The 21,358-nt window shown below is 35.5% G+C and overlaps 3 protein-coding genes across 3 annotated transcripts; 2 read left to right on the top strand and 1 right to left on the bottom strand.

Moving 5' to 3' along the window:
* The first annotated feature begins 4,825 nt into the window (after nt 1-4,825).
* Nucleotides 4,826-9,782, top strand: LOC133870183 (uncharacterized). Its single transcript, XM_062307247.1, has 6 exons — nt 4,826-5,418; nt 5,515-5,638; nt 5,751-5,865; nt 6,637-6,673; nt 6,768-7,026; nt 9,252-9,782. The coding sequence occupies exons 1-6, from the start codon at nt 5,236-5,238 to the stop codon at nt 9,323-9,325; spliced, it is 792 nt and encodes a 263-aa protein (XP_062163231.1). The 5' UTR covers nt 4,826-5,235; the 3' UTR covers nt 9,326-9,782.
* Nucleotides 9,783-14,049: 4,267 nt separating this feature from the next.
* LOC133871635 (protein TRANSPARENT TESTA 1) lies at nt 14,050-15,136 on the top strand. Its single transcript, XM_062309064.1, has 2 exons — nt 14,050-14,412; nt 14,702-15,136. The coding sequence occupies exons 1-2, from the start codon at nt 14,050-14,052 to the stop codon at nt 15,134-15,136; spliced, it is 798 nt and encodes a 265-aa protein (XP_062165048.1).
* A 5,016-nt stretch (nt 15,137-20,152) lies between these two features.
* On the bottom strand, nt 20,153-20,790 carry LOC133871636 (uncharacterized). The gene is made up of 2 exons (XM_062309065.1): nt 20,440-20,790; nt 20,153-20,392 (listed from the first exon to the last, which is right to left on the bottom strand). The coding sequence occupies exons 1-2, from the start codon at nt 20,788-20,790 to the stop codon at nt 20,153-20,155; spliced, it is 591 nt and encodes a 196-aa protein (XP_062165049.1).
* Nucleotides 20,791-21,358: the final 568 nt, after the last annotated feature.

The raw sequence follows: 21,358 nt of genomic DNA on the forward strand, positions 1-21,358 counted from the left end.
ATTTCAAATTTTTTAATTTTAAACCTAGCTACTGTATCATGATAAATATAATCGTTTATTTTGTTTATATTTTGTTAAACCTAATTGTAATGTTATTTCATGTTTAACTTATAAAGTCTAGTTTTCCTTTTATGAACGAAAAAAAAAAAAAAAAAAAACCATCAATAATCTTCTATTTTAATTTTGTGTTTATTGTGAGGGTTCTGGTCAGTGGATTGGGCAAAGAGTGAGTTGTTTGAGTTCGTTTCCCCATAAAGCAGATTTGAGGAACCAAAGTTTAGGGATGCTAATTGAGAAGAATTAACGAAACCCGGCCCATTAAACATAATCCAAAAAATAAAATCATTTATTAAACCCATTAATATTTGTGATATTCTAATTCACAAATCTAACTGCTTTCGTGCGCTGTCCCTTTGGGGGACATCCAATTAAAAAAGAAAAAGAAAAAGAAAAAAAGAAAAAAAAGAAAAGAAAAAGCATTGGACGTGTCCGTTTTCATTTGGTCATGGAATAGTCTGGTTGAATTCTAAGGACCTCATTTCAGATGGGCCATTGTTAAGAAGCCATGAGGTCTTGGGCCTCGTACTCATAAGGCCCACTCCATATCAAAATGAGAGATGCCATGTTTTTGGCCCCTCCAGCTCCCTCAAAAAAATAAAAAAACTAAAAAAGCTAAAAAAGGTTTTTTTTTTTTTTTTTTTTTTTTTTTTTTTTTTTTTTAACTTTAAAATTTATTAAAAAGAAACATTTTAGATTTCTTATATATATATATATGTATATAACTTTGGACCATAAAATTTTTTAAATATAATTTGGCCCTCCTAAAGTAAATTTGTTACATGATGAATATAATGCTACATCATTTAAAATTTTTATATTATCTGATGCCATATACATATTTCAATATAATAAAATAAAATTTATACCATAAAATAAATCGTCTTCTTTTCACTTAATTTTGGCTTCAAATGGAGAAGTTCATTGTCCACACAAATAATCCCTCCCGAGGTTTAAGAAACTGACAATTAGTAAACCCATTTACTTCAAGGGTTCAACTTTCCAATATTATTAGTTCGTTTTCATATTGAATTGGAAAAAGAGTAATTTATTTTGGGTCCTAAAATTGAGATGGATTACCTAATAAGATGACGCCTTCCATTTAGGGGTGCAAATCTCAGTATACGAGCCTTTGATAATATATAATATTACTCTTATTTCACATTCATATCTATATTTTGTAGAGAGCTGATTTTAGTAATCACACATCTATTCAGGACAGACAAAACTTTTTCATAGCTACACACAATTGGACGTTTTTTTTTTTTAATGCTTTTAATGAGGTTTTCTTAGATTGATTTAATCCAATTTTTGAAAATAAATGAGATAAAGAAAATGAGGCATTAATGTTTTCTTTTGACTCATTTTTTTTTTTTTTTTTTTGGGTTCCATCTGCTTCATAACTAACCCAAAAACTCCATCTGCTCGAACTTTTGTGTTTTTGTTTTTTGTTTATATATATATATATATATATATATAAAGCCCGACTTCGGTGACCATACTCAAACTTTGGTAGAAGGGCTTTAAGGTCTATATGATGGCTTCGTTAAAGCCCATTGGCCCAACGCTTGCACAAACATGTTATTGCTTCCAAAAGGCAAAAACTCTGCCCAGGATGCTTATTTTCTTGGCTTCCTCCGTCCTTCGATCTCCATGGCCCAAAGAAAAAAAATATTGTTAAAGAGACATTGGGATTTGGGAGTATGTATACTATCCATTCATAAGAAGGGTGAAGTACGGCTTCAAATTTTAATTATGAAATTAAAGAAAAATATGAGTAACACCATCTACAAATAACATATATGGATGAGATAGATGACATCAATTTGCATAGAAATTTTGTAGGGATAACTTATTAAAAGGGTATCCAACTATATGCCGTTTCGAGAAAAATGTACTGAAGCTATCAAATGTCTTAAACTAGTGCATCCAAATTTCCAAACGTCTCATTTAAAGGTACTCCATTAGGATTTGCTGTACGTTAAATCCTGTTAAAATTCTCAAAATATCTCTGTGTCTATTTTTTTTTAAAAAAATTATTAAATTATAAAATATTTAAGTATGGGTATTTTTGTAAATTCTGATCGATATCTATTCTTAATAATTAGGATAGTATATAATTATTTATTCATTCGAATTTAAAAAGAATTTGGACAGGTAATTATAAGAGATCACTTATGAAATCCACTTGACCAAATAAAAATTGAGTTTCTCAACCACTTATCCGGTCACGTGAGTTTTATAAATGTTTTCTCACGATCACTCGCTTAAATTCTCTCAAATTTCGAAAAATAACTGAATACAGATCTTGATCCGCAACAAAACTGTTGAGTAATATTCGTATTTGGCAGAGTATATAGTTAAGTGGTAATTAGGTGTTAAGAGAGAGAGAGAGAGAGAGAGAGAGAAGACGGAGCATGCATAGATTCTGAAAAGCACTGAAAGGGAGAAAGCATTTGAGCTTTGTTGTACGTGAATGTGATGAGCAGATCAGCCTCACTATCGGAAAAAAGTAGAGAAACAGAACATGGGTGCCATAAGTGGGAACTTTTGAGAAAGAATCTCAGAGCCATTTTGGGGTTTGGAAAGGACTAGGTCTCCACTGAAACCGCAGCTTTAAATAGCAATTGTTCGGTGGTTGTAAGTTGACGGAGCCGGAAGCGGTAAGTAGTGGGTCACCCTAATTTCCAAAGTAAAAAGAGAGAGAGTCGTAGGTGTAAAATAATAAAAATAAAAGTAGATGGAAATCCAGCTCATAGTTCTCAAGGAGTGACAGGACCCCACGTGGAAGGGACTGCCAGTTCACGGACTTGTACAGTTTTAAACTGGATGTCCTTCTAGCTGTCTCCTCGTCCCTAACGCTGGCAACAAGCTTTACAATGACTGCTTCTTCTCCTTTCTCTCACCTACTTTTCGTATGTGCGTGTGCTTAGGGCTATGCAATTTTGACACCATTCATGGATTTGATACGATTTCAACGAAAAAAAATGAAAAAATGATTAGAATAGAGAAATTTAACATGTTGAGGGATGTTAATTTTTAAAACGACCGATGGATTTAACACAAAACTAACGAATTAGGATAGAAGAGTCTAATCCTTTAATTAAAGGCACTAGATTAGGGTCGATGGCTTATTTATTTATTGTCGAGAACCGAATATGACACATGATATAAGGAAGGACTGTCAAATTTTTACACATGACTCATAACTTGGCACGAAATTAGCGAGTTTGAGTTAATAGGTCTGACCTGTTTAATTAAACGGGTTAGATTAATATTCAGGGGTGGACCTATTAAGGGGCCAGGGGCGCCTGGCCCCACCAAGCCCCAAGACTTTCCAAAAATATAAATTAAAATTTTATTTATAATTTTTTTATTATTTTTAGTTTTGCCATGCACCTCTAAATTTTTTCTTTTTAATTTGGCTCTTCCAAATTGTCAAATCTTGGTCTGCCACCGTTAACATCGATATGTATAGTTGAATATTCATACATTAACGAGACGCGAAATTGAAATGCAAACACAACTTGACAACCCTACCTATAGCCCCGCGAGCTAAAAGTCATAAAGATCAAGAAAGCAATAATATGAAGATTTGAATTAAGATATTATTATTTACACGTTCTTTACCTTAGACTTTAAAGATAGATTACAACATGGAAATGACAAACATGCATGTATTTTCAAGGGAAATGCTTGAAAGTCATAGGCTGGGAGGCTCTGTGGTTCTCATTGTCATCCAGTTATATATGGACAAGATCGATAATGGTCTTCCACTAGCAATATTATATAATCTAAAATTAGGTTTTTTCTTTTTCTTGAATTGATTGACTAGGGAATGATGCGATGGAGATAGATATATAATTCTATAGTTCAGATTTTTGTTTCCATCGTAGCCGGCCGCCCGAGCCTCGAGTTGCACATGATTTTCTATCGATCTGCTCCAACTCGGTTTTAAAATACACTTTGATTTGCGATATTCTTAACTGTTTTATTCGTTTCTTCTGCTGTTCGGATCGAAGTTTGTTTTCAACCCCTTTTGATGATCTGAGGGTTTGGATTCTTAGGAACATGGGGTAATCTTTGGAGTACTGTATATATCGACAGAATTAATTAGCTGTTTTCTCCATTAGAATATATATTTCTTTTTTCTAGAGAAGCATACAAGTTTAATTAGCAGAAGAAAACTACCCAAAATTGAAAAGTAGTAGTTGTCCATTGATTCAATGAAATCAATACAAAAAATTTAATAACATATCTCTTCTGGAGCACCATGACAGATTGTTTTGAAGTATCATAAATACTGTCGTCCTATATATATATATATCAACCATTTTAAAAAGATGGTTTTGTAACTTTGTTAGTTTTAATATGAAACTACCGATGTAAATAGGTAATTTTCACGTCCATTAAAATTTAAATGGTCTTTTCACGGTTAATCTTTACGTGTCGCTGACACCACCAACGTGCGTGGGGGGCACATCTCTTGAATTCACAAACGTTGTGTTAGGAAAATGCTTTTCAACAATAAAAGAAAACAGAAGCAACTAACAACTGTACTAATTAAAAGATAACTCGCATGCTCTGTGGAATTGAAATTGACAACATGAGAGAGACAGAGAGAGAGAGAGAGCAAAAAAAAAAAAAAAAAAAACCATGGAGGAGAAGAGCACAAAAACAAGTAGAGAAAAGATGGAAGTGGAATATTGATTGGAGGGTGGTAGGGTATATTAATGCGGAGACAGAGAGGCAGGCTTGCAAGTGCGTTAGTCGCGCAGCTGTCATTCGGTTCTTCTTCTCCTTATAGCCAGCAAATTAGCGTTTGCAGCTGTCGGATATTTCTCTCTCTCTCTCTCACCTTTTTCTTTCCCCTCTTTCTCCTGTACTATTTCATGAAACAGCTCATCAAATAATAACGGCAGCAACAACAACAATAACAACATCATAAAATATATCCCACCTCTTCAATTCTTCTTCTGCTGTAAAGGAAGGGGGAGGGGAGGGGGGGAATGGAGGTGGAGGCACATATAGAGCTCGAAGCAAAGAAAATGAGGTGGAAAAGAAGATACAGCTTAGGCCGCTCTTGTCAAGGTTACGAGTGATCGGTCATAATATATAACCACAGCAGACGACCAAGCGATCGACACCCATTTGTGAATTTGATGATTTAGATGCCATATGGCTTACCCACATTACCGATCACAGTTCGGCGACACCACGTTTACCAAAGTGTTTGTTGGGGGCCTAGCTTGGGAGACACCCACCGAAGAAATGCGCAGATATTTCGACCAGTTTGGAGACATTCTTGAAGCTGTAATAATAACCGATAAGAGCACGGGGAAATCTAAGGGATACGGATTCGTAAGTATTCATGTTTTTCCCCGTATTCTATTCTCCTTCGTGGGCCAAATAATTTTGTACGCAGGTGTTGAAATTTTGTTCATATTATCGCTCTAGGTGACATTTCGTGACCCGGAATCGGCGAGGAGGGCTTGCGCTGAACCAAACCCGGTGATCGACGGGCGGAGAGCCAATTGTAATATCGCTTCGTTTGGAAGACCTCGACCGTCGCCCCCCCGAGGTTCTATTTTTTTTTTTTAAAAATTAATTTCTTTTAGTACATTAATACTATATATTCATATACATAGCTATGTACATATATAACACTTTGGATGTATTTGTTTGAAATACAGGAAGAACTCAAGGTGGTACTTCTTACCAAGGAGGTTCACCGTCGTCCTATAGTGGAGTCGTGGCAACCTCACCTGCGCCCCCACCACCCCCTCCTGTTATTTACCCACCTTACGGGTGAGTTGCTTCTTTTCCCTTTTTCCTTTTTAAATTTTATTCAGGTGAGTTGCTTTCTTTATATTTACTTGGGCCACTGATTAATGATAGTCCAAACTTCATCACATACGATGGGTCAAAACGTCATAGCAGTAAATTTTTATTTTTTATTTTTTCTCATAGCATTAAGAGAGGGAGTACTTGTGATGAATTGAGCAATTAATGGCGAGTGGCCCAATCTCCCCTGTAAAAAAGGGGCAATTTTAGGGAGAAATTAAACTACATTTGCAAGATAAATTGATAACAAGAGTTCATCGATCCTTCCATCCCCATAATAGTTCTGATCACTTTTCAATCGTTGACATGCATGGAGAGAGTTAGCACTATTACAGTTTGGTACAAGAAGAATATATAAACAACGTAAGATATATGCAAAGTCATATTTAACATATATTGACTATTGTAATAAGAAAGATCTCTTAAAGTATGAAATCTGGTGTATCTAGCTTTATGATATAGTTACATAAGATCAGTATGTTATTGGGTTACGTATTTTAATGTTGCATTCGTTGTTCTGGTCTTTGTTTGTACATGCATATGTAAAACTTGTGGTCGATCGATCTCTGGCATTTTATGCTCCTTAAATTTGTTTCTAGCTTGTATTTGTTTATATTTACAACCCCCGGCCACTATATATAACCGATGTTATTGGCTAAACCAGTCATTGAAAGAAATATTCAATATATGTACTGTGCGACCTTTCTGTACTCATCAATGAAACTACCCTTGCAGGTATCCAACTTACTCTCCTGATTATGGCTACCAGCAAGTTAGTCTCTCTCTCTCTCTCTCTCTCTAGCTCTTTTGAAAGAAGATAATATATAGTGCATGCCAGATGTTTGACATTATTCTTGAATGGGCAGGCTCTATATAACCCGCAAGTTCAACAGCCACAATACTACCAGCCTTTGTACGGAACATCGCCTTCTACAATGGGCTCTCCCTATTACTATGGCTACTCTTTCCAAGCCCCAAGGAGTACATATTCTTCCCCCCAGGGGCAACGCCTACCCGGATCCTCATATATATACTATCCCATGCACATGGACGGGTCCCTCTCCACTACTTATCTTCCTCCTTCACCTCTTCAACCCACAAGGCATCCCTTTCCCTCTTCTACCGGTAACTAATTTTTTTTTTCTCCTTTCTTTTTTGTTTCATATTACGTAGTCATAAAATACATATTTGTTAGGCTTTTGACAACATGCATGCGTCTGTGAGGAGCCACATGGATAAGCGCACCCAACCCATGTGAATGAGCTGTCAATGCTTATGCTACGACACATCACAACGTGTAAATGGGTCAAGGGGAAAAAGTCATGGCTTAGGGTAAACCAACAGTGTCTGCATGTGGTTTCCGCATCAAAGGTCATGGTTGATTCTGGAGATGCAGTCAAGTGGTCGACGAAAGAGGCCCCACATTGCATGTTAGATACTGTCGTCCTTTTAGGTTGTGTAGATTCAAAATAATAATAATAAAAGATATAGCTTCAGAAAGGGCTGTGGCAATAAAAAATGTAGCTGCTTCTCATCATTTTTACCATACAAACTCACTAAAAATAACTTTTTAATTTTATTTTTATAAATTAATTTAGTAAAAACATACAAAAATCACTATTACAGCTTTACTACTATAGCCAAAAAAATTTGGTGGAGCGAGAATACTCATCAACAATAGTAACTGCTGTTTACTCACTAAATTATTAAAAAACTATAAAAATTTGGTCATTTCTCTTTCTTCGCTTATTTTCTTTTTTCCTCACATACAACTCTATTTCATTTTGCAATGTTTTAGGCTAAAAGTGTATTTTTTTTTTTTTTTCTCTTAAACTACAATATTTATACACTTTAAACATCCAGTGCCGTACAAATTTATTGTTCACATATTTCAACAGGTTTTGTGGAATTGAAGGAGCATGTTTGGGTAACATTTTATTTTATATTATTTTTTAAAAACATGTTTGAGTAGGTTTTTTAAATTCAAATTCTACTCATCTTTTATCACATTTTTTTCAATTTTGTCCGGAGTTCTCTAAACCATCCAAACATAATTTTAAAATACAAAATTTTTCTCTGTTCACAATTTTAAATATAGTAAATAATAATATATTGCAAATTTTTAAAAATATGACCATTAGAATAAGACAAATATTCAAAAATATGATCGTTAGGAAAACACAAACATTAAAAAAAGATTAAATAGAGAAAGAATAAAAATCTTAAAAAATATTATTTAAATGAAATAATGATAGTGAATAGTTAAAATTGTGAGGTTACTGGGAGTGTATTAAAAAAGTGGCTCACCAGAATAGAAAAAAAATAGTTTTTAACTATTTTAGTTAGTAAAATTTGGTGAGACTACTAGGAATGCTCCAAAGTTAGCTCCTTTCAACGCTAAGTTAATTCATTTCAATATTTTTATAAGCGAGGAAAGGAGAGGAGCGGCGAAGAAGAGCCGAAGAGAAAGAGAGTTTGTGAGGATATAAAGCCTCCAGGAGTGAGATTGAAATCTAGTGTAATTTTCTATCTATGTTGCTTGCAGTTTGGATAAGCAATAATGAGTGGGCCCTTGTGGGGCGGGTAATATGAGACCTGCTTGGGTAGATAGGCCTCATAAATGGCCTTCTCACAATAGTTTACCCGGAGGTATGGGAGAGCAAGGAATATGGTTTAGCTAGATGAGAAGTGTAAAACCATTATATTCTTCGGGAATGTTATTTTTCTTAGTCAATTAAAAATATTTTTAAATTAACCAATATTTTATTGTGCACCAAATACTTAAAAATTATAAAAAATCTTTTCAATAAATATTTTATGCAAGACAAATGAGACTAAGGCAAAAATATGGTGGAAATTAGTGAGCCAATTAACCTCGTATAGATCGCTACAACAAAATGTTTGTAGTAACAGCCTACTTTTGGAAGAATTATGAACCATACTCCTTTTTTCACCCCCATAATGCCTGATCATTACCACCATATATATATAATCATTTATATTCCAAGATAGTACATGGAAAATGGAGCTTTTAATGCATATCCTGAAAAGCATTTTCTGCAAAATTTTGTTTTCACTGTATCACCATGTGAAGGGGGCAAATGATTATAACAGCACCACTCCACATCACACACCAATATGATTGAAGCAGTACTATAATGTGTATCAAAAAAATAGCAAAGATCCATGAAACTTTTGATCATAGGGCTAGAAATAATGTTGAATTTAATTTTACATCTCTCTCTCTCTCTCTCTAGCTCTCTCTCTCTCTCTCTCTCTCTCTCTCTCCTGCCTTTTTGTTGATTGCATGTGCTAATAAAAATTCTTGAAACTGTGATGATTTGCCTCAGATTCACAGATGGCACAGAGAATTTCCTCCACAACAGAAGCAGGAGTTGTTACTTCAGAAAGTCCAAATACCTAAAAGAACTGATGATCAATATATAGATGGTTCGGTTAAAAGCTTCAATTGTATAATATTGACAAGTTTATGTCCATCATCTCTTTTTCATTTCTGAAATTCTCGACGATTTATATAATTCTTTGGTCCAAAGTTGTAGCATCTTCACTAATGCTGCGAGAGATTACCTTGGTTCTTCTCAGCTATGGCAGGAAAAGATGGACCTATCAACAACCTTATGCAGATTTTTCCCCCGAAAAATAATTCTTCTTTCTTTTCTTTTGCTCCCTTTTTTTTTTTTTTTTTTTTTTTTTTTTTTTAAATTTTTTAAATTTTTTATAAGAGCTTAATATCTTTCACAAAATGTACGAACGAGAGAGAGGAGGGAAGTTCAGTCCCTCATCAAGAAGTTCTAGACTTTAAACATGCTTATCTCAAAATAGTTTGTTTCTCTCTCTTTAAGGGGAAATTAATCTGGAAATGAATGTGCATGATGTGGAATTTGTATAGAATTCATAATGACATCATTGACATGTATGGATCATGTGCATATATAGTCTTAATTCACAGCAGTAGATTAATACAAATAAGTTCACTGGAGATGCATACATTTAGATAAAGATGGAATTGTTCTTGCATATTAAAAATAAATCTTAAATTGAACGTACCCTCACAAGTATTCATCCCTAATTTGACTCGGCAGTACAATTTAAAACGGCTCTGTCTAAATGCTCTTGGGGACAAAATCTATCAACAAGAATCCATATATTTCCTATGAATACCGAAAAGTGCATGATATGACCGGCCCAAACAACACCTAGAGGGAGTGAATAAGTGTTTGCAAACAATCACATGCACCAATTAATTATAATTCTTACAACCACAACGTACAACAATTACCAAATCAAACAAAGCATAAGATAAATTCCAAAACATAGATTTTAGTAACGGAGTAGAAACTCTTGAAGAACTTAACCCAAGGAAATTTTCCATTATAGAAGAAAACAAATTATAATTAGGCTTTGTTCACAAAACCTTTGTAGTCTAGACATTGACTTGTTCCCCAACAAATGGCCCATATAATTTGTCTTCTGCCGTAGCAGCTTCATAACTCTAGCCGTTCTTCTATGAAATTTCCTCAGCAATCTGGAATTCTGGCAGTTGAAGGTCTTTCTATTGTTTAATGGGGACAATGGAGATCGAGGTTTGTGTTTTAGTTTAAGTTTAGGAAGATTTGGTATCTCCTCAGGAACAAAGAATGATTTTTCACTGTGTACGTATATTGAATGAATAGTAGCAGTACTATGAGGAAAATCTAAATGTTTTCCATTAAATGGCTTATATTTAGCTGGGGCGTTACAGGCAGCATGAATAAGACTTAAGACAGTGGAATACTAAATTAATCAATATGACCACAATGAAACTGATCAATAAGATGCTTGTGACACGTGGAATATGAACTTATCAAAGACACATGCATGCTCAAAAGTGCAGAGAATGATGGCAGCTATGATCAAAACTAAGCTCCCATTAAAACAACATGCATATGCCACTGTGTCTTACTGTTAGGACGAAATAGCCTATATTCTCATGCATGTCTAAATTAATGTATAATAAATGGAGATCAATCCTATATGTGTGTAGACTGAGAAATGAAGACATCAACACCGTACCTGTAAGTAACTGCAATGAACCCAAACAACAAAAAACTCACCAACACTGCAAGCCAGTTCGTTTAGGCATTTCAACAAGTATGTACATTGCATTGTTAAGGGCCATGTCACACAAATGGCGTGTAAACAACCAAAACTTCTTCCAAAAGACTTGAAAGCATGATACCAGCAGATGACACATTAAAACAGCAAAATAAACGGGAAATATTGGCCTTCAATTGATGGAGAATTGGGGCAAAACTAGCTCTCAAGTGAAACGATGCGTTTTTTAATTTTTATTTCGTTTGATCGAAATAAACTTCGTTCTAACGTACAAAATACTAAAATTCAGCATTAAAAAAAATCCAGCTCAAAGTCTTTCTCCCCCTTATACTTATAATTAATGTTTCACCAAACACTTTCAACCAACAAATTAAATGCATCATCCCCATAATTTAAACTATAATAAAAATGCAAGAATGCTTAAAATACAACGTATGAGTTACATGCTTGAGAAATTAAGAACAAATTTAAAACCAATTTTCACAATGGTGCAACCATAATGTAAGAAATTTAAATAACATTTGCACAATGAGTTTGTGAGTACTGATTGTCTATAACTGAGTTTAAGACATTAACTTTGTGAGGAGTTAAGGCTTAAACATGAAACCACAAGCATAGGTAAGCACACTTTTAAAGACCAACAAAAGTCAAACCTTATTTACTAGAATTTAACTGTCTAGGCATACTCATATGTTTACTTCCCCTTTCACCAAGCATCCCAATTATATTCTGAGTCCATTTAAAATGTTCGTCCTTTTCCGCAATGAGTGAATATTTGACTTTTTTTTTTGGACCCATAGATTTAATCACAAGGTGTGCAATATTCGATCAGGATCCTTTATAATTTCTTTAAAATTATAAAATTGTATATTATCAAATTATGTGAATTTAGTTCATTTCATGCATCGAGCGACGTAAGAAATACATGTTAATAATGAGATTTGAGTATATTTTTACCAAGTTCTTACACTTTATGTCATATAAAAGCTAACTTTAAGCAAAAAATTATTTTTTGGTTTAGTAAAGAAGAATGATATATTCAAAAGTGAAGAGAAAGTCTTTTGAAATGATTTTTTTTTTTTTATTGCCTCGATAACATGTCATATATTTAATATTTAGTATTTTTCACGCCGTTTGCTATAAAAAAGGGCATAAATTCACATAATTTGAGAATCTAAAATTTCTTTAAAATTATAGAGGATCGTAATTCTGCAATGCTCACCTCCTAGGCTCTTACCCTTTCTTATGAACATATGTACGTATATCGGTTTTTTAATTTTTACTATACTGCACATGTGCTTATGCGACTTGGGAGAGATAGACCATGAAATTCAAATCCTAGGTTCAACTAGCTTGTAGTCAATTTGGTCTACAAATATGTGCTTTCCTTTCTAATGATTAATGCCCATCAAACACTCACACATGCGATCAAACTCATGCTTAATACAATCAATGTGTGCATAGAATTTTTGCAGGCATTCTTAAAATTTTAATCACCATGCCACTTATGCAACATTTAGATAATCAATTGACAAGAAGGAAATCTTCTTGCATAATACTCACGTAATGCATTAGTAAGAGCGTACACGTACACTATTAAGCACATTAGAGGAAATAATACACTCACTGGGGACTCTCTACACATATTTTTTTTTAAAAAAAAATAAAAAAAAATAACAAACCCAGATGATATATCTGCATTGCATGAAAAGAAACAAAAACATGCACAGTGCAACATGCAACATTGCAACATGACATGCAAAATGCAAAAGTACACTCCCTAGTCCCTAGGATAATGAATATGATGACTCTTAAGTGCAATCCTAGGGTTGTGACCTAAAATCTTAAGTTTTTGTTCCTTCATCATGAGTGACTTTTAGAATATCGAATGCCTCTTTAGCAGTTCTGCACATTGAAATTCTCTTGTTGAAGTCATATGGTTAAACAACCATAGAGATGCACGTACTTCTTTACTGTTCCAGTTGCACACGTCCAATTCATCCTTAGACCATGCATCAATATTGGTAGTGGGTTTATCCCAACCCCTCTTAATAGAGATTCAAAGGTGTTTATCTAAAGATTTCAGAATGCTCTCATGCGAAACTTCCAGTAGGCATAATTATTACCATCGGAATTATAGGAATTGAAGAATAAGAGATTGGGATTAAGACATGATCATGGAGGGGTCAATGATCACACAACAAGATTAATCCAAACAAAAGTGAAAATCAAGTCTCTAATACCAATTGAAATTTCTAGTTTAGACCCCAAGTTGCAATTAATCTAAATTAATCAACCAAATGCATATCACCAAATCACAATATGCAGAAAAGTAAATAATACACAAATTTGCTGAAAAGTGAAAACCTATGTGAAGAATTTCATTGTATCCAATTTGAATTCGTTCAAACGAATTCTTTTATCTAATGATTTTTCTTCGTTTCAGCTCCGAAAATATATTGATATCACCCTAGATCTAAAACTTCTCTCCCAAAATACTTGTCACTGAACTAACCGATCGATATTAAAAAACCTAACAAAACGTACACGGAAAAGATATATATATGAAAGGTCCACATGCAAGTCACGAACACAAAAGCATGAATCATTTTCATCCTGCAATGCAATCTGTCTCTTTCTCTCTTTAATTCTTTCAAACAGTATTGTAGTCTAAGATTATGCTGGTGTTGAGTGTTGAGCGCTAACCAGAATAAATAAAACGCGCGTTGCCACAGATATTCAACCCTCTGCGGTGCATTCTTACTAAATCTGAAGCCATGGGCCACAGAAATTAAGTTGTTTAATTCCTTCACTACTGAAAACAGATCAAGAGTACAGGCAGGAGAGTATTATGACCCCCCCCACAACAAAGGTTCTTTTCATTCAACTCCAATATTCTCCCCGACCTTCTCTCTCTGATCTTAATATCACCCTTCAAGCAAGGCTACAAGCTTACGATCTCGTTATAAGAACCTCTTTCCACTAGTACTTGAGACACCCAACCTTAATTTAGTGCTTGTATTTCTCTTTACCATGAAGCTCCCCTTGGAAATTCCTTTCAGCTTTCGTCCGTTAGCTTCTTCTTCAGATCATACTGATCAGCCCCTCAATCTTTTTCCAACTATGGGCGCCCAGAATTCTCTTCATTCTCTACCATTTTCTACAACAGACGAAAACCCTCCAGCTTGGAGTAAAGATAAAGAGGATATCACCGTGGCCTTAAACATTGGCCTTCCTAATTATTCGAGTTGCTCAATTGATCGAGATAAAATGGGAAATGCAGATATGGCAGCTAATAATTATTGGATACCTACTACCGAAGAAATAGAAATTGGGTTCACTCATTTTTCTTGCCATCTCTGCTTCAAAACCTTCAACCGCTACAACAATCTTCAGGTGCAGTTGTTTAATTTACTTGCATGTAAAAGCTATTACGATTTTCTGGTTTTTTTTTTTAATAACCGGGGGGTATTTGGGCTTTGCCCCAACTAAATCTCGGAAACTGTGCAAAGTTCGGGCTTTCGCCCTTGGAAAATTTTTTGTACCAAAAGAGTCGTACCTTATCTTATGCTTGATGAGGCATCGGTGCCAAGTAACTTACCACTGAAGCTATTAAAAGCTAATAAAATTTTGACTTGAGAAACTTGCTAACATGCATCTCCATATCATAAAAATTTGATGGTAGATGCACATGTGGGGGCATGGGTCGCAGTATCGAAGGGGGCCGGAGTCGCTAAAGGGAGGAACCCAGCCGCCGCGACCGATGTTGGGTAATATTCCATGCTATTGTTGCGCTGAAGGGTGCAAGAACAACATAAGCCACCCGAGAGCAAAGCCTCTGAAAGACTTCCGAACGTTGCAGAACCATTACAAGAGGAAGCACGGGATGAAGCCGTTTTCGTGTCGCAAGTGCGGGAAGCTCTTGGCCGTGAAGGGTGACTGGCGAACCCACGAGAAGAATTGTGGCAAGCGCTGGCTTTGCACTTGTGGTTCTGATTTCAAGCACAAGAGATCGCTCAAAGACCACATTAAATCATTTGGTTCTTCTCACACTCCATTTCCTCCTGTATTCGAGGTTGTTGAGGCACTGAACCACACCTTAACGTTCCATCTAGTTTAGAATTGCGGAGGGCAACGGATCGGCATTCACAGAAATTAATTGTCAGAATTATTAGCAATTTATGCCTATAAGGTAAAAGATCTCATATGTATCCAGTTTACCCAAATTAATTTTAAGCTATCTGGCCACCAATATAGACAAGTAGATTTCATATAATTATATCTCTTATATTAATTATCGATTCAAATTAAGACAACAACTAGATGTAAGAAATTACATTAATATCCCTATGTCGTATTTAATTTGTTGTAATGATAACGGTTAAATAATTACTGTAACGGTAATTATTTAATAAATAGATTTAATATGATTTATTCTACATTATGTTACATGATAAAAACGGTTTTGTATTTATATTTTTGATTTGTTTTCTTTGATGGGAAGAGGATAATCAGCTAACCAATAAATGACGAGGGTCTTTGGTTTACCTATATAAAGAGCTCTATGCATCCATCTATTAGCACACTTATAAGCATAGGTAAAAAAAAGATATGGCTAGAAGTATTTATAATTTCGTTACTTATTTAATTTAATTAGCATTTTATTTATATTATGCTCACACCATAATCATCACTTAATGGGTTAACCATCGAATTTCAACTCGTTGATCGAGCAACTGCTATAGGATATTAATTGCATATTCTATTAATTAGTCTGGTATACGTACAGAAGTTGCACTTGAAAACATCAATTGTAACTCAAATTAGTCGATTTTCAGTAAGTACTCAGTGCCCATCGTTTTGCACACATCCTTTTGCAGTACTATACCCTTAATCTATATATATATATATACAAATACAAATTAAAGCAAGGACATGTAGTACGTCAATGTATTTGCCACCTGGGGCCGGTGTATATATAATATATGCACCCTGGACTTTATATGTTTATTCTGCCTTTTTCCACGGAAATTCCTTTACGCCTAAGAGAAAAAAAAACTAAAATGCCGTTTATATGAGTGGGTAACGGTGAAGCGTTTTTGTGAAAGAAAATCAGCCTGCTTTATTCATTTACGAAAAAAAAAAAAGAAAACTAAAATTAGGAACAGAAAAGGAATAATCATATAGTAGCTACTATAATTGTAAAAATTGCGACAGTTTGCACTCCTGGTCCAAGAAGAGAGACCTACCCCCGGGGGCAGAGGGGTGGCCCCCACTATGCGAGGGGGTGAATCGCCCACCGGGGGGGTATTGATGAAACATAATGCGGAAAGAGAGAAGAACTTGAGAGAAACTTGTAGAATTTTTCATTATGATCAAAAGATACAGAATTAGTTATTTATACAAAGAGCTTTACAGAGAAACAAATCTGATCTAACCAACTAAGCTAATAACAGAATTGACAGCTGTATTAACAATTTTTATTTAATTTACACACGTGAAAAACAAGTAAAAGAAAAAAACTTCTTTATTGTAATTACCCCCCCCCCCCCCCCCCCCCCTCTCTCAAGAGGAAGCTGCAAAAATGTTGAGCAAATTCATCTTGAAAATAATTGTAGTAAAGGAATGAAGCCCAAGAGGCTTAGTAAAAATGTCGGCCAACCTGATGTTCAGACTTAATATGCAGAGTCCGAATAGCTCCTTTTTGAATCTGATCCTGAACCAAATGGCAATCAATCTCTATGTGTTTTGTTCTCTCATGAAACACCGGATTTGCAGCGATATGAAGAGCTGCCTTAGAATCACAAAACAGTAAAGCAGAAGGAGGTAAAGAAACTCCAAAATCTTGAAGTAAAGAAGTAATCCACATGAGCTCACAACAAACAACAACCATGGCTCGATACTCGGCCTCAGCTAAAGATCGAGAAATGGTTTGTTGTTTCTTGGATTTCTAAGAAATTAAGGAATTGCCAAGAAACAAACAAAATCTAGTAACAAATTTGCGTGTATCAGGGCATGCAGCCCAATCAGCATCACAAAAGGCTTTCAATTTGAACTCAGACGAAGCAGAGAAAAACAAGCCTTGGCTGGGAGTAGATTTGAGCTAGTGCAAAACGTTGATAGCAGCATCAAAATGAGGCTGCCGTGGTTGAGACATAAATTGACTCAAGACCTGGATAGAATAAACTAAACCCGGTCGAGTAAGAGACAAATACAGTAATCTTCCAATGAATCGTCGGTAAGGTGTTGTATCATCCAGCAGTACACCTTCATGTTTAGAAAGCCGAAGATTAGGATCCATAGGTAATTTGGATGGCTTACAGGCAAGTAATATAGAATCTTCAAGGAGATCAAGAGCATATTTGAGCTAACATAGAGAAATTCCAGAAGAAGTTCTAGCAATTTCTAATCATGAGAAAAACTTCAAATGACCCAAATCCTTAAGTTTAAATTGCTGATTAAGGAGCTCAATAAAAACAGAAATTGCCTCGGTGTCATTCCCTGCTAAAACAATGTCGTCCACGTAAACTAACAAAACAAGAAAGGATGAACCTTGCAATCTAGTGAACAGACTATAATCATTCTTGGATTGAAGAAAACCAAGTTTGATCAAAGTTGAAGAAAACTTGGAGAACCATTGCCGGGAAGCTTGTTTGAGGCCATAAAGGGATTTCATCAAGTGACACACCAGAGAAGAATCCTTAGCTGCAAATCCAAGAGGAAGCTCCATATACACCTCTTCATCCAAATCGCAAATGGAGGAAGGCATTATTTACATCTAACTGATGTAAATGCCAGTTACGAGTAGGAGCAACAGCCAATAAATAACGAACCGTGGTTAATATGGCGACAGGAGAAAATGTCTCATAGTAGTCGAGCCCTTCAATTTGGGTGTAGCCTTTAGCGACCAACCGGGCCTTATAGCGTTCAATAGATCCGTCAGCCTTAAGCTGGACTTTATAAACCCATGTGCAACCAATAGCCTTCTTATTAGGAGGTAAAGAAGTAAGTTGCCATGTATTGTTAGTCTCAAGTGCAGAAATTTTAGCAGACATAGCTTCACGCCAGTGAGGAATTTTAACTGCTTGGTGATAGAATTTAGGTTCAAAAGTAGAAGAAACCGAAAGGCTAAAAGAACGATGAGTAGAAGACAGATTAACATAAGATAGAACAGAAGACAAATCATAGGGAATACCTGAATCATTGGAAATATCACTAAGCTGAGGAGATGATGAAACCGGGTGTGATGCAGTAGCCAGTTGATAGTGATAATTCTGCAAATAACTAGGCCGGTTATGTGTTCTGGTTGACCTGCGAAGAATTCTAGGTGGAGTAGGAGGAGAAGATGATATAGAAGGAGAGTTGTGATTTGGAAATTGTGTAGGTGAAGGAGCTGAAATAGAAACAGCATCTGGAGGGGAAATAGGAGAAGGAACAGAATTGGAAGGAGGAATAACAGAATCAACCAGAGGAGGGATAGAAGTAGGAAACACAGGGGGAGCTAAATGAGAAGGTTGAGAAGAAGATGAAGGTTGAAAAGGAAAAAAAAATGTTCATGGAATATAACATCTCTGGAAACAAAAAATTTCTTAAGAGAAAGATCAAACAATCTATAGCCTTTAACACCAAAAGGATAACCAAGAAATATGCAAGCACGAGCTCTAAGGTCAAATTTGGACCTGTTTCGAGTAATAGTTGCTGCATAACACAAACAATCGAATACCCTAATATGAGAGTATTGAGGAGGAGAAGAGAACAAACATTCATAAGGAGTTTTATTTTGGAGAAGAGGAGTAGGTGTTCTATTAATGAGATATGCAGCAGTGAGAATGCATTCACCCCAAAAGTAGAGGGAAAGATGAGCTTGAAAACGGAGAGCTCGGGCTACATTTAAGAGGTGCTGATGCTTGCATTTAGCAACAGCATTTTGCTGAGGGGTTTCAACTCAGGTAAGTTGATGAATGATTCCTTTTGAAGAGAAAAAATCAGTCATAAGAAATTCACTACCATTATCGGTCCGAATACATTTGATTTTAAAACTGAATTGAGTTTCAACTAAATGATAGAATGACTCAATAAGTACACGGGTTTGAGACTTATGTTGCATCAAATACACTCATGTAAACCTACTGTAATCATCTACAATGGTAAGAAAAAATTGAGAACCATTGGAAGAAGGGGTTGAAAAAGGACCCCATATATCACAATGAATTAATTGAAAATAATGATCAGAATGTGTTTAACTAGTAGAAAAAGGAAGACGGTGTTGCTTGGCTAAGGGACAAACAGACAGATGGCCTAACCTAGAATGCCAAACATTGGCTGAAACATCAATAATATTTACAGTAGAATTGAAATGCGTATTTACAACAGAATTGGAAACATCCAAATCTGGAACAGTAGAATTGAAATGAGACAAAGTTTTTGACAAAGGAACACAAGAGTCACATAAACCTGCCAAGTCATGCAGCACAAGATAATACAAGCCAGCATGCTCCTTACCCAATTCAATCATCTTCCAGCCTAACAGTTGCTGAATAAAACAAAATTCAGCAATAAAAATCAGGCAACAATGAACAATGGTGATTAATTTGCTCACAGAGATCAAATTAAAAGAAAAAGAAGGAACACAAAGAACGTTTGTAAGGATTAAGGTAGCATTAATTTTGACGGTGCTAATGTGAGTAACTTTAGCAAAACTTCCATTTGACAACTTGGCTTTTCTAGAAACAATAGATGTAATTGTTGTAAGGAATGACAGTGAACAGACCATATGGTCTGTAGCACCAGGCCAATTATCCAAGGACAATTGACTGAATTTTGAATGGCCTTTTGAAAAAGATAATCAGAGGAGAAAACATAATGCTTATCTCCTAAAGCAAACGTTTGTAAACAAAATGAAGGATGAATATTACCTGCCATATCACCGAATAGATGATCTTGATTCATCGGTAGTAATTGGAGCAGAGAGAGAGGCATCATTAAGACATTTGGACCTGAGCAAGGCTAAGAGTTGCTGGCACTGTTCAGAAGAAATTGGAAGAGATGGCATGGCATCAACATCCATGTTAGCCGAAGAAGCAACTTTCTTGTCTCTTGTAAACTTGTATCCCGGTGGATACCCGTGCAGCTTGTATCACTTCTCGATCGTGTGACCAAGAAGGCCACAATGAGTGCAAAGAGGCCGTTCTTTGCGAGGAAAACCTTGTGGTTTAGATCCTTGAAACCGTGCAACAGGTTGAGTTGATTTGGAAGCCATTGCAGCAGGAGTATGGCTTAAAGGAGAGTAGTAATCTCCCTTTGACGCTCTTCTTGCATCACCATAGAAAAAATCTTGTTGATCGGAGGCAAAGGATCCATAAGCAGGATTTGACCTCTGAGATGAGCAAAAGACTCATTGAGTCCCATCAAAAACTAAAACACATATTCTTGATGCTGATAATCAAGAACTGTGTGTGAAGTTCCACAAGAACATAGAGGCAAGGGACGGTAGTTATTCAACTCATCCCACAGACCTTTAAGAGCAGTATAATAGGAGCTTATTGACTGATTATTCTGAGATAGAGCTGCAATAGCCTTTTGAAGTTGAAAAATCCGAGGTCCATTTGATTGAGAGAATCGCTTTTTAATGTCTTCCCACATTTCTTGAGCCGATTCGATGTAGATAATGCTAGAAGCAATCTCTTGAGACACTGAATTCAAGATCCAGGAAAGAACCATATTGTTGCATCTATTCCATGCAGCAAACTTAGGAGCATCAACGGATGGTTTCATTAAGGAGCCATCGATGAAAAGCAAAGCTTATTTTTGGCAGAGAGTGCCATTGTCATGGATCTTTTCCATGTATGATAATTGATCCCAATCAAAGGTTGTGAAACGAGGAGAGTTCCCGGACTATCTCCATGATGGAGGTAGAAAGGACTAGAAAATTCAACAGAAAACTCTACAGCAGATGGCATAAAGTTTGATGGAGGTGCATCCATGGGGGAAACACCATTAGATGGATTACCAGAAGTATGAATTGGAATTGCAGGCATTGTAAAGAAAATCAGATGATCAAATGCAAAGAAAAGGGAAAAAAAAAAAAAAAATCAAATGCGAAGAACATAGATGATCAAAGGAAGCACAACTGAAAAGAAATCAAGCGTGCTCTGATACCATATTGAAGAAACATAATACGGAAAGAGAGAAGAACTTGAGAGAAACTTGTAGAATTTTTCATTATGATCAAAAGATACATAAACTAGTTATTTATACAAAGAGCTTTACAGAGAAACAAATCTGATCTAACCAACTAAGCTAATAACATAATTGACAGCTGTATTAACAACTTCTATTTAAT

Source organism: Alnus glutinosa, chromosome 6, assembly GCF_958979055.1.
Source record: "Alnus glutinosa chromosome 6, dhAlnGlut1.1, whole genome shotgun sequence".
In the NCBI taxonomy this organism is placed as follows: domain Eukaryota; kingdom Viridiplantae; phylum Streptophyta; class Magnoliopsida; order Fagales; family Betulaceae; genus Alnus; species Alnus glutinosa.

Coding starts and splice junctions, on each gene's coding strand:
- LOC133871636 (XM_062309065.1), bottom strand. CDS start 20,790: ATGAAACCATCCGTTGATGCTCCTAAGTTTGCTGCATGGAATAGATGC. Junction 20,393..20,439: donor ATTATCAGCATCAAGAATAT/GTGTTTTAGTTT, acceptor TGCTCATCTCAG/AGGTCAAATCCTGCTTATGG.
- LOC133870183 (XM_062307247.1), top strand. CDS start 5,236: ATGGCTTACCCACATTACCGATCACAGTTCGGCGACACCACGTTTACC. Junction 5,866..6,636: donor GTTATTTACCCACCTTACGG/GTGAGTTGCTTC, acceptor CTACCCTTGCAG/GTATCCAACTTACTCTCCTG. Junction 6,674..6,767: donor CTGATTATGGCTACCAGCAA/GTTAGTCTCTCT, acceptor TTGAATGGGCAG/GCTCTATATAACCCGCAAGT.
- LOC133871635 (XM_062309064.1), top strand. CDS start 14,050: ATGAAGCTCCCCTTGGAAATTCCTTTCAGCTTTCGTCCGTTAGCTTCT. Junction 14,413..14,701: donor ACCGCTACAACAATCTTCAG/GTGCAGTTGTTT, acceptor ATTTGATGGTAG/ATGCACATGTGGGGGCATGG.